Here is a 15,209-nt window from a genome sequence, read left to right as displayed (position 1 = left end):
GTTTATTAGTTGAGCCACTGACTGCAGTAGACGAGGCTAATGAGAGGAATAAGTGATTTGTACACAACCACCCAGGTAAGTTTCTAGTAACTGTATTATTTACCAGTGGCTTGAGATCTTGTATGAGCCATAACATCATCCCCTGAAATAGTAACCTAGCAATAAAAATCACAAGGGTGGCGCTAGGGTGCTAATGTATGGTACATTCTATAGGCCTTGGTATACACATTTATGATACAAAAATATAATGCTTGGAATCCTACATCCATTGAGGATGCTTTATAGATAAATGTAGCTAAGTTGATACATTTGACTAAGTTTAGAAATAACAATGCGTGTTTCATTCAGTGATTCTAGAGGAGGTCATTGAGAGTTTCTTTTCATTGCAGGTATGATCTAATGAGGCAGTGCTGGCGAGACCGACCCTATGAGAGACCCCCATTCACTCAGATATCACTGCAGCTTGAACGCATGTTAGAGGCAAGAAAGGTATGTGCAGTGCAGTGCTCCATTCTTTAGTAGGCAAAGTAAGCAGCTGTCTAGAATTTACTTTGTGACTGGCAAAGTGATGCACCTGTAATTGTTTCTTTCTATGTTGGTTTAGCTGAACATAGTTCTCAGCCTTTTGGTCTAAATTTAGCAAGTGCCTATATATTACATTATACTCCATTAGTGTCTCCAAGCAGCTACTGTATCATGTCATGTTAATAGCCAAATCCCAGACAGACACATGGGCTGCAGATCAGTGTCATGGGCCCCATATAATGTATGGCTATTAAAGACACTAATTATATTTATTTCCTAATAATGACCAGATTCACAGGCAATTTTAGGTAAGTTGCAGGGCACACTCTGTCTGCTATTCTCCCCTCCAGAGGACTCTAGTGGTGTGGTCACCATGTTTGAGCACCTACCAGAAGGACACTAAAGCACACATTGTTTTCTGGGGTTACATAAACGATTGCACATATTCTTACTTTTGCTTTATCCCAGGGGCTACACAAATAGTTCAGATCACAGCATAAAGCCTACGGATCACCAGTTGCCCATCCCTGTATAGGTGCAGGACAAAGCAGCAGTCACTAAGAGAGCTGGTTGGCTGAACAAGTAATGCTAATGGAGCAGGGAGCCAGGAATTGTATTTCCTGCTGCTTAAGAGCATTTGGTTAAGGAACTATAGAGTGTATAGAGGGTGTAATTTACAAATCTGATTTGATTGGCTATAATGTTTTTCCAATCTACCTTTCTCTTCTATCTTTGTGTTTAGGGATTTGTAGTCTTTTTATATATGTTTGTGTGTGTATATATATATTTATATATCTATGTGTGTGTAAATATATATATTTATATATCTATGTGTGTGTGTATATTTATTTATATATGTATGTGTGTGTATATATATATATATATATATATATATATATATATATATATATGTGTGTGTGTGTGTGTGTGTATATATATATTTATATATGTATGTGTGTGTATATATATATTTATATATGTATGTGTGTGTATATATATATTTATATATGTATGTGTGTGTATTTATATATATATTTATATATCCATGTGTGTGTATATATAAATATATATATATTTATATATCTATGTGTGTATATATATATATATATATATATATATATATATATATATATATATATATATATATTTATATATCTATGTATGTGTATATATATAAATATATATATTTATATATGTATGTGTGTGTATATATATATTTATCTTGTAAGATGTCTCGAGTCCACGGATTCATCCATACTTATGGGATATTCTCCTTCCCTACAGGAAGTGGCAGAGAGAGCACCCACAGCAGAGCTGTCCATATAGCTCCTCCCTTAGCTCCACCCCCCAGTCATTCTCTCTCCCTGCTTAACTGCTAGGAAGGGCAAAGGGAGTGTGGTGACAAAAATGTTAGTTTTTATTTTCTCAAGCAAAAGTTTGTTATTTTAAATGGTACCGGTGTGTACTATTTACTCTCTGGCAGAAAAGGGATGAAGATTTCTGCAAGGAGGATGATGATCTTAGCAGTTTGTAACTAAGATCCACTGCTGTTCTCACAAGGGATGAAGAGTACAGGAAAACTTCAGTTGAGGGAACAGTTTGCAGGCTAAACTGCATTAAGGTATGTTCAGTCTATTTTTTTCTAGACAGACTGTGTTATTTCTAGAAAAGGTTGGCAATATCCCCATGAGGGAAAGGTAAGCTGTATTCAGTAAAAGAGGAATCCAAGCTTGCATAAAGGGCTCATAGTTACTGGTGACACTAATAGGAAAAAACGTTTTGGTTTAATTACAAATAAAACATTTTTTGAGGGACTTTAAGGGGTCTTTGTGGCTTGTTTAAGGGTTATTAACCCATATGGCTAGTTTAAGAAACACTCTGTGGTGTTTTTAGGCCCCATAACATCGAGTGAGGTGGGAGGGGCCTATTTTCAGTTGCACAGTTTATTTACCTCAGAAGCATCCAGCTACTTCTCCAGAGATTCCTGCTGTATTTGAGGGCTGTAAAGAGGTGTTTTTCCCCACAAATCGTTCCTAAAGGGCAAGTAGGCGCCACAGCAGAGCTGTGGCAAGGTGCTGAACGTTATTTTACCGGTTTTGAAGTTTTTTCAATCCGTTTTTTACATTAAGGGGTTAATTGTTTATTTGCATAGTGGTGCAAAGTTACTAAGGCTTTATGATGCTATTGTAAAAATTTTGTTTTGTTTACTGCTTTTTTACACTGTTTTGCAGAGTTTGTGCAGCTTTTTTTCTCTTAAAGGCACAGTACCGTTTTTGTTTAAAGTGTTATTTTCTTTGATTAAAGTGTTTTCCAAGTTTGTTTGTTTCATTACTAGCCTGTTTAACATGTCTGACACCAAGGAAAATCCATGTTCTATGTGTTTAGAAGCCATTGTGGAACCCCTCTTAGAATGTGTCCCACTTGCACTGATATGTCTATAAATTATAAAGAGCATATTTTAGCACTTAAAAATATTGCAATAGATGATTCTCAGTTAGAAGGAAATGAGGGTTTAGCATCTAGCTCTCCCCAAGTGTCACAACCAGTAACGCCTGCCTCTAGTGCGTCTAATTCATTTACTTTACAAGACATGGCCACAGTTATGAAGAAAACCCTCACAGAGGTTTTCTCTAAACTGCCTGGTTTACAAGGAAAGCGTGACAGCTCTGGGTTAAGAACAAATGCTGAGCCGTCTGACGCTTTAGTAGCCGTATCCGATATACCCTCACAATGTTCTGAAGTAGGGGTAAGGGATTTGTTATCTGAGGGAGAGATTTCTGATTCAGGAAAGACGCTCCCTCAGACAGATTCTGATATGAAGGCCTTTAAATTTAAGCTTGAACACCTCCGCTTATTGCTCAAGGAGGTATTAGCTACTCTAGACGATTGTGACCCTATAGTGGTCCCGGAGAAATTGTGTAAATACTTAGAGGTTCCTGTTTACACTGATGTTTTTCCAGTCCCTAAGAGGATTGTGACTATTGTTACCAAGGAGTGGGATAGACCAGGTACTCCATTCGCTCCCCCTCCTGTTTTTAAGAAAATATTTCCCATATCTGACACCATACAGGACTCGTGGCAGACTGTTCCTAAGGTGGAGGGAGCTATTTCTACTCTTGCTAAGCGTACAACTATACCTATTGAAGACAGTTGTGCTTTCAAAGATCCTATGGATAAAAAATTAGAGGGTCTCCTAAAGAAAATTTTTGTTCATCAAGGTTTCTTCTCCAACCTATTGCATGCATTGTTCCTGTAACTACAGCAGCTGCTTTCTGGTTTGAGGCTCTAGAAGAGGCTCTCCAGGTGGAGACTCCTTTAGAAGATATTATGGATAGAATTAAAGCCCTTAAGTTGGCTAATTCTTTCATTACAGATGCCGCTTTCCAAATCTAAATTAGCGGCAAAGAATTCAGGTTTTGCCATTTTAGCATGCAGGGCGTTATGGCTTAAGTCCTGGTCTGCTGATGTGTCATCAAAATCTAAATTGTTGAACATCCCTTTCAAAGGAAAGACCCTATTCAGGCCTGCACTGAAAGAAATTATTTCAGACATCACTGGAGGGAAAGGCTATGCCCTCCCTCAGGATAAAACAAATAAGATGAGGACCAAACAAAATAATTTTCGTTCCTTTCGGAACTTCAAGGGTGGTCCTGCTTCAGCTTCCCCTGCAGCAAAGCAAGAGGGGAATTCTGTCCAATCCAAGTCAGTCTGGAGACCTAACCAGGCTTGGAACAAAGGTAAACAGGCCAAGAAGAGCGCTGCTGCCTCTAAGACAGCATGAAGGGGTAGCCCCCGATCCGGGACAAGATCTAGTAGGGGGCAGACTCTCTCTCTTTGCTCAGGCTTGGGCAAGAGATGTTCACGATTCCTGGGCTTTAGAAATTGTGTCCCAAGGATATCTTCTGGACTTCAAAGACTCCCCCCCAAGAGGGAGATTCCACATTTCTCAATTGTCTGCAAACCAGACAAAGAAAGAGGCGTTCTTATGCTGTGTAGAAGACCTACATACCATGGGAGTAATCCGCCCAGTTCCAAGAGCGGAACAAGGGCTAGGTTTTTACTCCAACCTGTTTGTGGTTCCCAAAAAAAGAGGGAACTTTCAGACCAATCTTGGATCTCAAAATTCTAAACAAATTCCTCAGAGTACCATCTTTCAAGATGGAGACTATTTGGACTTAAAGGATGCGTATCTACACATTCCTATTCACAGAGATCATCATCAATTCCTCAGATTCGCCTTTCTGGACAGGCATTACCAGTTTGTGGCCCTTCCCTTCAGGTTGGCCACGGCTCCCAGAATTTTCACAAAGGTGCTAGGGTCCCTTTTGGCGGTTCTAATACCGCGGGGTATAGCAATGGCGCCTTATCTAGACGACATCTTAATTCAGGCGTCGACTTTCCAGCTAGCCAAGTCTCACACGGACATCGTGTTGGCTTTTCTGAGATCTCACGGGTGGAAGGTGAACATAAAAAAAGAGTTCTCTCGTCCCTCTCACAAGAGTTTCCTTCCTAGGGACTCTGATAGACTCGGTAGAAATTAAAATATTTCTGACGGAGGTCAGAAAATCAAAACTTTTAATCACTTGCCGAGCTCTTCATTCCATTCCTCGGCCATCAGTGGCTCAGTGTATGGAGGTAATCGGACTCATGGTAGCAGCAATGGACATTGTTCCTTATGCCCGCCTACACCTCAGACCACTGCAACTATGCATGATCAAACAGTGGAATGGGAATTATGCAGATTTATCTCCTCAACTGCATCTGGACCAAGAGACCAGAGATTCTCTTCTCTGGTGGTTGTCTCAGGACCACCTGTCTCAGGGAATGTGTTTCCGCAGGCCAGAGTGGCTCATAGTAACGACAGATGCCAGCCTGCTAGGCTGGGGTGAAGTCTGGAAATCCCTGAAAGCACAGGGCTTATGGTCTCGGGAGGAATCTCTCCTCCCGATAAACATTCTAGAACTGAGAGCGATATTCAATGCGCTTCAGACGTGGCCTCAGCTTGCTGCGGCCAAATTCATCAGATTTCAGTCGGACAACATCACGACTGTAGCCTATATCAATCATCAAGGAGGAACACGGAGTTCTCTAGCAATGATGGAGGTAACCAAAATAATCAGATGGGTCGGAGGATCACTCTTGCCATCTCTCATCAATCCATATCCTAGGGGTAGAGAACTGGGAGGCGGATTTCCTAAGTCGTCAGACTTTTCATCCGGGGGAGTGGGAGCTCCATCCGGAGGTATTTGCCCAGCTGACTCAGCTATGGGGCACACCAGAATTGGATCTGATGGCGTCCCCTCAGAACGCCAAACTTCCTCGTTATGGGTCCAGGTCCCGGGATCCCCAGGCGGTACTGATAGATGCTCTAGCAGTGCCCTGGTCCTTCAATCTGGCTTATGTATTTCCACCGTTTCCTCTCCTCCCACGTCTGGTTGCCAGAATAAAGCAGGAGAGAGCTTCAGTGATTCTGATAGCGCCTGTGTGGCCACGCAGGACTTGGTATGCAGACCTGGTGGACATGTCATCTGTTCCACCGTGGACTCTGCCAATGAGGCAGGACCTTCTAATCCAAGGTCCGTTCAAGCATCCAAATCTAATTTCTCTGCATCTGACTGCTTGGAGATTGAACGCCTGATTCTATCAAAGCGTGGTTTCTCTGAGTCGGTCATTGATACCCTGATTCAGGCTAGAAAGCCTGTTACCAGGAAAATCTATTATAAGATTTGGAGCAAGTATCTTTGTTGGTGTGAATCCAAGGGTTACTCATGGAGTAAGATTAAGATTCCTAGAATTGTGTCCTTTCTCAAAGAAGGATTGGAGAAGGGATTATCAGCTAGTTCCTTAAAGGAACAAATATCTGCTTTATCTATTCTTTTACACAAACGTCTGGCAGATGTTCCAGTCGTTCAAGCATTTAGTCAGGCCTTGGTCAGGATCAAGCCTGTATTTAAACCTGTTGCTCCGCCATGGAGCCTAAACTTGGTTCTTAAAGTTCTTCAAGGGGTTCCGTTTGAACCTATGCATTCCATAGATATTAAGCTTCTATCTTGGAAAGTTTTGTTGTTAGTAGCTATCTCTTCGGCTCGAAGAGTTTCTGAGTTATTTGCTTTACAGCGTGACTCACCTTACCTAGTTTTCCATGCAGATAAGGTGGTTTTGGTACCAAACCTGGGTTTCTTCCTAAGGTTGTTTCTAATAGGAATATCAATCAGGAGTTTGTTGTTCCTTCTCTGTGTCCTAATCCTTCATCAAAGAAGGAACGTCTGTTGCACAATCTTGATGTGGTTCGTGCTTGAAAGTTCTACTTACAAGCAACTAAAGATTTCCGTCAAACATCTTCATTGTTTGTTGTTTATTCTGGTAAACGGAGAGGTCAAAAGGCTACGGCTACCTCTCTTTCCTTTTGGCTGAAAAGCTTCATCCGTTTGGCTTATGAGACTGCTGGCCAGCAGCCTCCGGAAATAATTACTGCTCATTCTACTAGAGCAGTGGCTTCCACATGGGCTTTTAAAAATGAGGTTAGTGAAAAAACAAGTTTAGAGTGAGTGCACCTGGTGAGTGTTAATGTTGGGAAAATTGGTTAATATAACCACGCTCTAAACCCTACAAGTGTGACAATTGTTCCTTCAAACAACTGTCTAAGAATGAAGCGCAATAACCAAGGTGAGGGGAGCTAGAGGTATAATTAGTGGTGATTGTATGTTACTGTGTAACCTAAATAAAAGTTTATGCTTAAGCGTTATGGTTGAAAAAATAATATATTTATTTTAAAACACTTTAAAACATGTGCATAGTAAAAGTATAGAGCTCTATTACTTTAAGACATATAAAACAAAATATACAAATTGTAATAACAATAATTGAAGCTTGAAAATAGTTGCTAAAATATTGTACACTTATTTGCTTGCTTAAATATTGTACACTTTTTGCTTGCTTCTGTGTTCTATACGGTCCCTTTTAAGGCTTTAAAAGTTTAGTATTAATGTTCTTCTAGTACTCACGATTTTGTCTTGAGTGTAAAAGGCTTTTTAGCTTTATGGGGTTATAAAAAACGTTGTGGAGGCAAAATACGTTTGGAGTAAATACAGCCTTAAAGTGTGACAATCTTGCTTTTTGTAGTTTTGGAGGTTAATATGAACAAGCTGTTGATTTGTTTCTATTTCCTTTGTTAGGCTGATACAATGTATATCTCCAATTTGTTGTACTAGAGAAAAGTCTTAGCCGTTTTAGCGCTGATAAGGTGCTTGAAAGTTCCTCAATTTTTCGTGAGGGTTTTAAATTGAATTATCCGTTGGTCTCTGAGACTGTGTACCCTATTTTGTACTAGTATGCTATTCAGGGTTTGCTGGAGTCTCTAAGAGGCTTATAGCGTTTGAAAATTCCTCAATCTTTAGCAGGAGTTTGTTTGCGAATTACCGTTGGTCTCTGAGACTGTATACCCTATTTAGTGCTAGTATGCTATTCAGGGTTTGCAGGAGTCTCTAAGAGGCTTATAGCGTTTGAAAATTCCTCAATCTTTAGCAGGAGTTTGTTTGCAAATTACCGTTGGTCTCTGAGACTGTTTACCCTTTAGAATTTGTTCAGGGTTTGCAGGAGTCTCTAAGAGGCAGTTCTGTCTGTTGTCCGATGATTTTCTTCTTTTGCGCTTATTATTTCAAGCGCTAGATAGAGCTGAATCCGTTGAAAGGAAAATAGTTCTTGTCCCACAGTGTGGGCATTAACTGTCAAAGAGGGTGCGCACTCAGGTGGGCAGATCTACGCGTTTCGGCGGGTGCCTTTATCAAGATGCCTCTGAGAGTGTTCGCGGTCCTTTTTAAAAAGGGCTAGGTAGCTCCTGATTGGTTAATTACAAATTCTTAGTTGACCAATCTTTGTGCAGAAATTTGAGCAAAATGTTCGGTTACAATTTTAAGCTGTAGTACAGATTTGTGGATTGATAATAATAACGTAAGCTAGAATGAAACTTTTAACATATAAAACTATTCATAATTTCCTAAACATAGTTGATCTGTTTAAGTGTTTGGTATGTGTGTGCGCCCTCTAAAATGATAGAAATATACAGTATAATTTTGTGAAGATAAAATCAATATAATAGTGAGTTGGAAAGAAGGGGGTGTTATTGTTTCGGGACATATGTGATAACTTAGAATTTTTTGTGTCCGCATAAAATTGTTTTAATTATTTTAATTATTTTGCTGCTTTTGTTGCTGAATGTTGTATAAAATTTGCGAAAAAATTAATATATTACTCTGTGAATATATGTAGATATAGAAATGTTTAAATTCATAATTTTTAGATCAGGAAGTTTAAATCAAACTCCATATTTAGTCCATGTGGATATAAGGTTTTAAAGGAGTAAATATATTCCGCTTCTTTTCTAAGTAGGAGGTTTTCTAGATTCCCCCCTCTGGGATTAAGGAAAACTTTTTTGACTCCCCAATATTTTAGGTGGTGGATATTGCCATTATGATGTTCAGTAAAATGTTTATATAGGTTGGTGCTAGTTGATTTATGTTCGATATGGTGAAGGTGTTCTCTTATGCGGTCTCTGAGCATGCGGCTAGTTTGGCCAAAGTATTGGTAACCACATAAACATTGTAAACAATATATGACATTCTTATCTGAACATCGTATGATTTCCTTGATGTTGATATATTGGTTGTTATTATTAGATTTCAGAGTTTTAATTTTGCTGCTATGTTTGCATGATTTACATAATATACATGGGAAGAAGCCTTCAACTTTTTCTTTATTAAGATCGAATGTATTGGGGTTGTGAATTTCCTTATTTTTGAATTCACTTGGTGATAGTATGTTTTTTAGGTTTTTTGCTTTTTTAAAAATGATGTCGGGATTATTTTTCAATCTATGTCCCAAAATTTGGTCATGTTTTATATAATGCCAGTGTTTGTTTAAAATCTTTTTGATTTCATGATGTTGTGAGTTATATTGCGTTATAAAAGGAATAAATAAGGGATCGTTTTTGTTTTGGTTAGGTGCTGATTTTTGTTTTGGTGCGAGTATCAAGTTTCTATCCATTTCTTTTACCTCCATTTGTGTTTTCTCCAAAGTGTGAATGTTATATCTTTTTTCAATGAATCTCTGTTTTAGGGTTTCTGATTGGGTGGAGTATTGATTAATATCTGAACAATTTTTCCTGATTCTGGTGAATTGATTTTTGGGGATATTTGTTTTCCATTTATTTAGGTGGCAACAAAATCATCTAAATATAACAGAGATCTGGAAGACTACTCTGAAACTCTAGACACTGATATTCCAATAGAAATAGACTCCACATACGAGAATACAGTTGAAATAGTCGCCTCTCCAATCCCAAAAACTTTAGACAAATCATATTTATTTGGGAAATCTAACCATACAAATAAACCTCCACAATCGAATCACACGACATTTAGGAATCAAATTCCATCTGACACACGAAATATAGAAGGATCTACTAAACAACAAAACTATCATAGAAGACAATACACTAACTACCCCGATGACCAATACCACACAAAAACACAAACAGAAGAAAAATTTACAAATCAAAATAGATATGACACAAGAACACCCAAAAATTCTTTTTCAAACCAATATTCACACAACAATTATGATCTGCCGAACAACGATTCAAACACAGATTGGGACTATACCCCTAGGAGAAATTACTCATATAGAGAATACCAACACAATCCAAACCACAACAGAAATAACTATAATCAAAGAAATAACTATGAACATAGATGGGAAAACAGAGAATGGAATTACAAACCAGATAACCAATATCCTTATAGACACAAATATGACCAATCTGATCACTACACATACAATAATAAGCATAAAAACTCTTATTACACTAACTACAAAAGAAACCACTTTGACTCCAACTCAGATTGGAGAATCCAAACAAGAAATAGATATCAACCATTAGAACAAGACATAAGGTCCCCCGCACCTCATAATGCAGAACAACAGAAAGTTTTTTTAGAACAGGCCCCTTTAGGGGAAGGAACATCAAAAACCAACACACACCGCATCCTCCCAAAAAGAATCGTAAGAAACAAACGAGGATTAGAGGTAGGAGAAACGGAAGAAAATCTAGACAAAATCCCGAAAAGACAGAAATAAAACATACAGGAATATTCAACATAAGTAAATATCAATTGAATCCTCTTCAAAAATCAGTTCTAAGTAAAGGCCTATCATTTGCCCCATCATGCAAATTAAATAAATTTGAAACCCTCATAAACGTAAACCAATACATACGTAAACTCACCTTAAAAAGATATTTCATAAAGAACCCTCTTGAGAACAAAACCCTCAAAGAAAATGAACAAAAATTTAAACACACTAATCTAAAAGCCCCCTCAACGTTCTATCCCACAAATGAAAAAAGCGAAGACATTAAACTCTTTGAGAAAATGGTCAAACAAGATATAGACAAACTAGATCAAAACGAATTCATAGAGTGGAATATGACACAAAAGGAACTAAAAATTATAAAAGATCTAAAAAATAATAATGAAATCACCATCAAGCAAGCAGACAAGGGCGGAGGAATAGTCCTTATGGACACATCTTTTTATTTAGAGGAATCGTACAGACTCCTAAATGACCAGACAACATATAAAAAACTAAGATCTAATCCCTTAAAAAAACAAATAAAAAAACTACAAGATCTTCTCATAAAAGCATTCAACTCAGGAGTACTTACAAAAAATGAATTTGATTTTCTAAACACTGTAAACCCCATTTCACCTACTTTTTACATACTTCCTAAAATCCATAAAAACTTAACCAAACCCCCTGGACGACCTATCATTTCAGGCATAGGATCCCTCACATCAAATCTTTCGCAATATGTCGATTTCTTCTTACAGTCATACGTTTCCCAGTTACCATCCTATCTAAAAGACTCGACTCAATTACTCAACATCCTAAAAGATATATCTTGGGAAGAAAACTTCCTTTTAGTAACATGCGATGTAAATTCCCTATACACAAACATAGACCACCAAAAAGGGCTTAAAGCTATAAAATTCTTCTTAGACAAGGATCCAAATTTAAATAAAGAACAAAATAAATTTCTAATTGATTGTATCCATTTTATATTATATAACAACTCTTTTTTATTTAATGACGAGATTTTTCTACAACACAAGGGGACTGCTATGGGCACAAGGTTCGCCCCCAGTTATGCTAATCTATTCATGGGTTATTTTGAACATAATTACATGAATTCTAGCCCATGGGGGGCGAACCTTGTGCTATATTACCGCTATATAGATGACCTATTTATAATTTGGAAAGGCGAACCTGAACTTCTAGAATTATTTCTAGAAGACTTAAATAACAACACACTAGGCCTCAATTTCACTCATGAATTTAGCACAAACTCGATTCACTATTTGGACTTAGAAATAGAAATTAAAAATATGATGATTACAACCAAAACCTTTTTTAAAAAAACAGACGCCAATAATTACATACACAATAAAAGCTGCCACCTAAATAAATGGAAAACAAATATCCCCAAAAATCAATTCACCAGAATCAGGAAAAATTGTTCAGATATTAATCAATACTCCACCCAATCAGAAACCCTAAAACAGAGATTCATTGAAAAAAGATATAACATTCACACTTTGGAGAAAACACAAATGGAGGTAAAAGAAATGGATAGAAACTTGATACTCGCACCAAAACAAAAATCAGCACCTAACCAAAACAAAAACGATCCCTTATTTATTCCTTTTATAACGCAATATAACTCACAACATCATGAAATCAAAAAGATTTTAAACAAACACTGGCATTATATAAAACATGACCAAATTTTGGGACATAGATTGAAAAATAATCCCGACATCATTTTTAAAAAAGCAAAAAAACCTAAAAAACATACTATCACCAAGTGAATTCAAAAATAAGGAAATTCACAACCCCAATACATTCGATCTTAATAAAGAAAAAGTTGAAGGCTTCTTCCCATGTATATTATGTAAATCATGCAAACATAGCAGCAAAATTAAAACTCTGAAATCTAATAATAACAACCAATATATCAACATCAAGGAAATCATACGATGTTCAGATAAGAATGTCATATATTGTTTACAATGTTTATGTGGTTACCAATACTTTGGCCAAACTAGCCGCATGCTCAGAGACCGCATAAGAGAACACCTTCACCATATCGAACATAAATCAACTAGCACCAACCTATATAAACATTTTACTGAACATCATAATGGCAATATCCACCACCTAAAATATTGGGGAGTCAAAAAAGTTTTCCTTAATCCCAGAGGGGGGAATCTAGAAAACCTCCTACTTAGAAAAGAAGCGGAATATATTTACTCCTTTAAAACCTTATATCCACATGGACTAAATATGGAGTTTGATTTAAACTTCCTGATCTAAAAATTATGAATTTAAACATTTCTATATCTACATATATTCACAGAGTAATATATTAATTTTTTCGCAAATTTTATACAACATTCAGCAACAAAAGCAGCAAAATAATTAAAATAATTAAAACAATTTTATGCGGACACAAAAAATTCTAAGTTATCACATATGTCCCGAAACAATAACACCCCCTTCTTTCCAACTCACTATTATATTGATTTTATCTTCACAAAATTATACTGTATATTTCTATCATTTTAGAGGGCGCACACACATACCAAACACTTAAACAGATCAACTATGTTTAGGAAATTATGAATAGTTTTATATGTTAAAAGTTTCATTCTAGCTTACGTTATTATTATCAATCCACAAATCTGTACTACAGCTTAAAATTGTAACCGAACATTTTGCTCAAATTTCTGCACAAAGATTGGTCAACTAAGAATTTGTAATTAACCAATCAGGAGCTACCTAGCCCTTTTTAAAAAGGACCGCGAACACTCTCAGAGGCATCTTGATAAAGGCACCCGCCGAAACGCGTAGATCTGCCCACCTGAGTGCGCACCCTCTTTGACAGTTAATGCCCACACTGTGGGACAAGAACTATTTTCCTTTCAACGGATTCAGCTCTATCTAGCGCTTGAAATAATAAGCGCAAAAGAAGAAAATCATCGGACAACAGACAGAACTGCCTCTTAGAGACTCCTGCAAACCCTGAACAAATTCTAAAGGGTAAACAGTCTCAGAGACCAACGGTAATTTGCAAACAAACTCCTGCTAAAGATTGAGGAATTTTCAAACGCTATAAGCCTCTTAGAGACTCCTGCAAACCCTGAATAGCATACTAGCACTAAATAGGGTATACAGTCTCAGAGACCAACGGTAATTCGCAAACAAACTCCTGCTAAAGATTGAGGAATTTTCAAACGCTATAAGCCTCTTAGAGACTCCAGCAAACCCTGAATAGCATACTAGTACAAAATAGGGTACACAGTCTCAGAGACCAACGGATAATTCAATTTAAAACCCTCACGAAAAATTGAGGAACTTTCAAGCACCTTATCAGCGCTAAAACGGCTAAGACTTTTCTCTAGTACAACAAATTGGAGATATACATTGTATCAGCCTAACAAAGGAAATAGAAACAAATCAACAGCTTGTTCATATTAACCTCCAAAACTACAAAAAGCAAGATTGTCACACTTTAAGGCTGTATTTACTCCAAACGTATTTTGCCTCCACAACGTTTTTTATAACCCCATAAAGCTAAAAAGCCTTTTACACTCAAGACAAAATCGTGAGTACTAGAAGAACATTAATACTAAACTTTTAAAGCCTTAAAAGGGACCGTATAGAACACAGAAGCAAGCAAAAAGTGTACAATATTTAAGCAAGCAAATAAGTGTACAATATTTTAGCAACTATTTTCAAGCTTCAATTATTGTTATTACAATTTGTATATTTTGTTTTATATGTCTTAAAGTAATAGAGCTCTATACTTTTACTATGCACATGTTTTAAAGTGTTTTAAAATAAATATATTATTTTTTCAACCATAACGCTTAAGCATAAACTTTTATTTAGGTTACACAGTAACATACAATCACCACTAATTATACCTCTAGCTCCCCTCACCTTGGTTATTGCGCTTTTAAAAATGAGGCTTCTGTTGAACAGATTTGTAAGGCGGCGACTTGGTCTTCGCTTCATACTTTTTCCAAATTTTCCAAATTTGATACTTTTGCTTCTTCGGAGGCTATTTTTGGGAGAAAGGTTCTACAAGCAGTGATGCCTTCTGTTTAAGGTACCTGTCTTGTCCCTCCCTTCATCCGTGTCCTAAAGCTTTGGTATTGGTATCCCATAAGTATGGATGAATCCGTGGACTCGATACATCTTACAAGAGAAAACAGAATTTATGCTTACCTGATAAATTTCTTTCTCTTGTGATGTATCGAGTCCACGGCCCGCCCTGTCTATTTAAGACAGGTAGTATATTTTTATTTAAAAAACTTCAGTCACCACTGCACCCCTTTTTCTTCCTAGCCTTTCGGTCGAATGACTGGGGGGTGGAGCTAAGGGAGGAGCTATATGGACAGCTCTGCTGTGGGTGCTCTCTCTGCCACTTCCTGTAGGGAAGGAGAATATCCCATAAGTATGGATGAATCCGTGGACTCAATACATCACAAGAGAAAGAAATTTATCAGGTAAGCATAAATTCTGTTATTTATATATGTATGTTTGTGTGTGTATATATATATATA

General features: G+C 37.2%; 1 protein-coding gene across 1 annotated transcript in view; it reads left to right on the top strand.

The window, feature by feature from the left end:
- Positions 1-15,209, top strand: part of TIE1 (tyrosine kinase with immunoglobulin like and EGF like domains 1) — a 154,908-nt gene that overhangs the window by 135,200 nt on the left and 4,499 nt on the right. The window contains exon 22 of the mRNA XM_053693608.1: positions 390-489. Within this exon, the coding sequence (XP_053549583.1) occupies positions 390-489 (100 nt within the window). The remainder of the gene's footprint in view (positions 1-389; positions 490-15,209) is intronic.

The sequence above is a fragment of the Bombina bombina genome, chromosome 10 (genome assembly GCF_027579735.1).
Source record: "Bombina bombina isolate aBomBom1 chromosome 10, aBomBom1.pri, whole genome shotgun sequence".
Taxonomy (NCBI): domain Eukaryota; kingdom Metazoa; phylum Chordata; class Amphibia; order Anura; family Bombinatoridae; genus Bombina; species Bombina bombina.
Note: the sequence above shows the minus strand (reverse complement) of the source record. Positions and strands in the feature narration are given on the sequence as shown.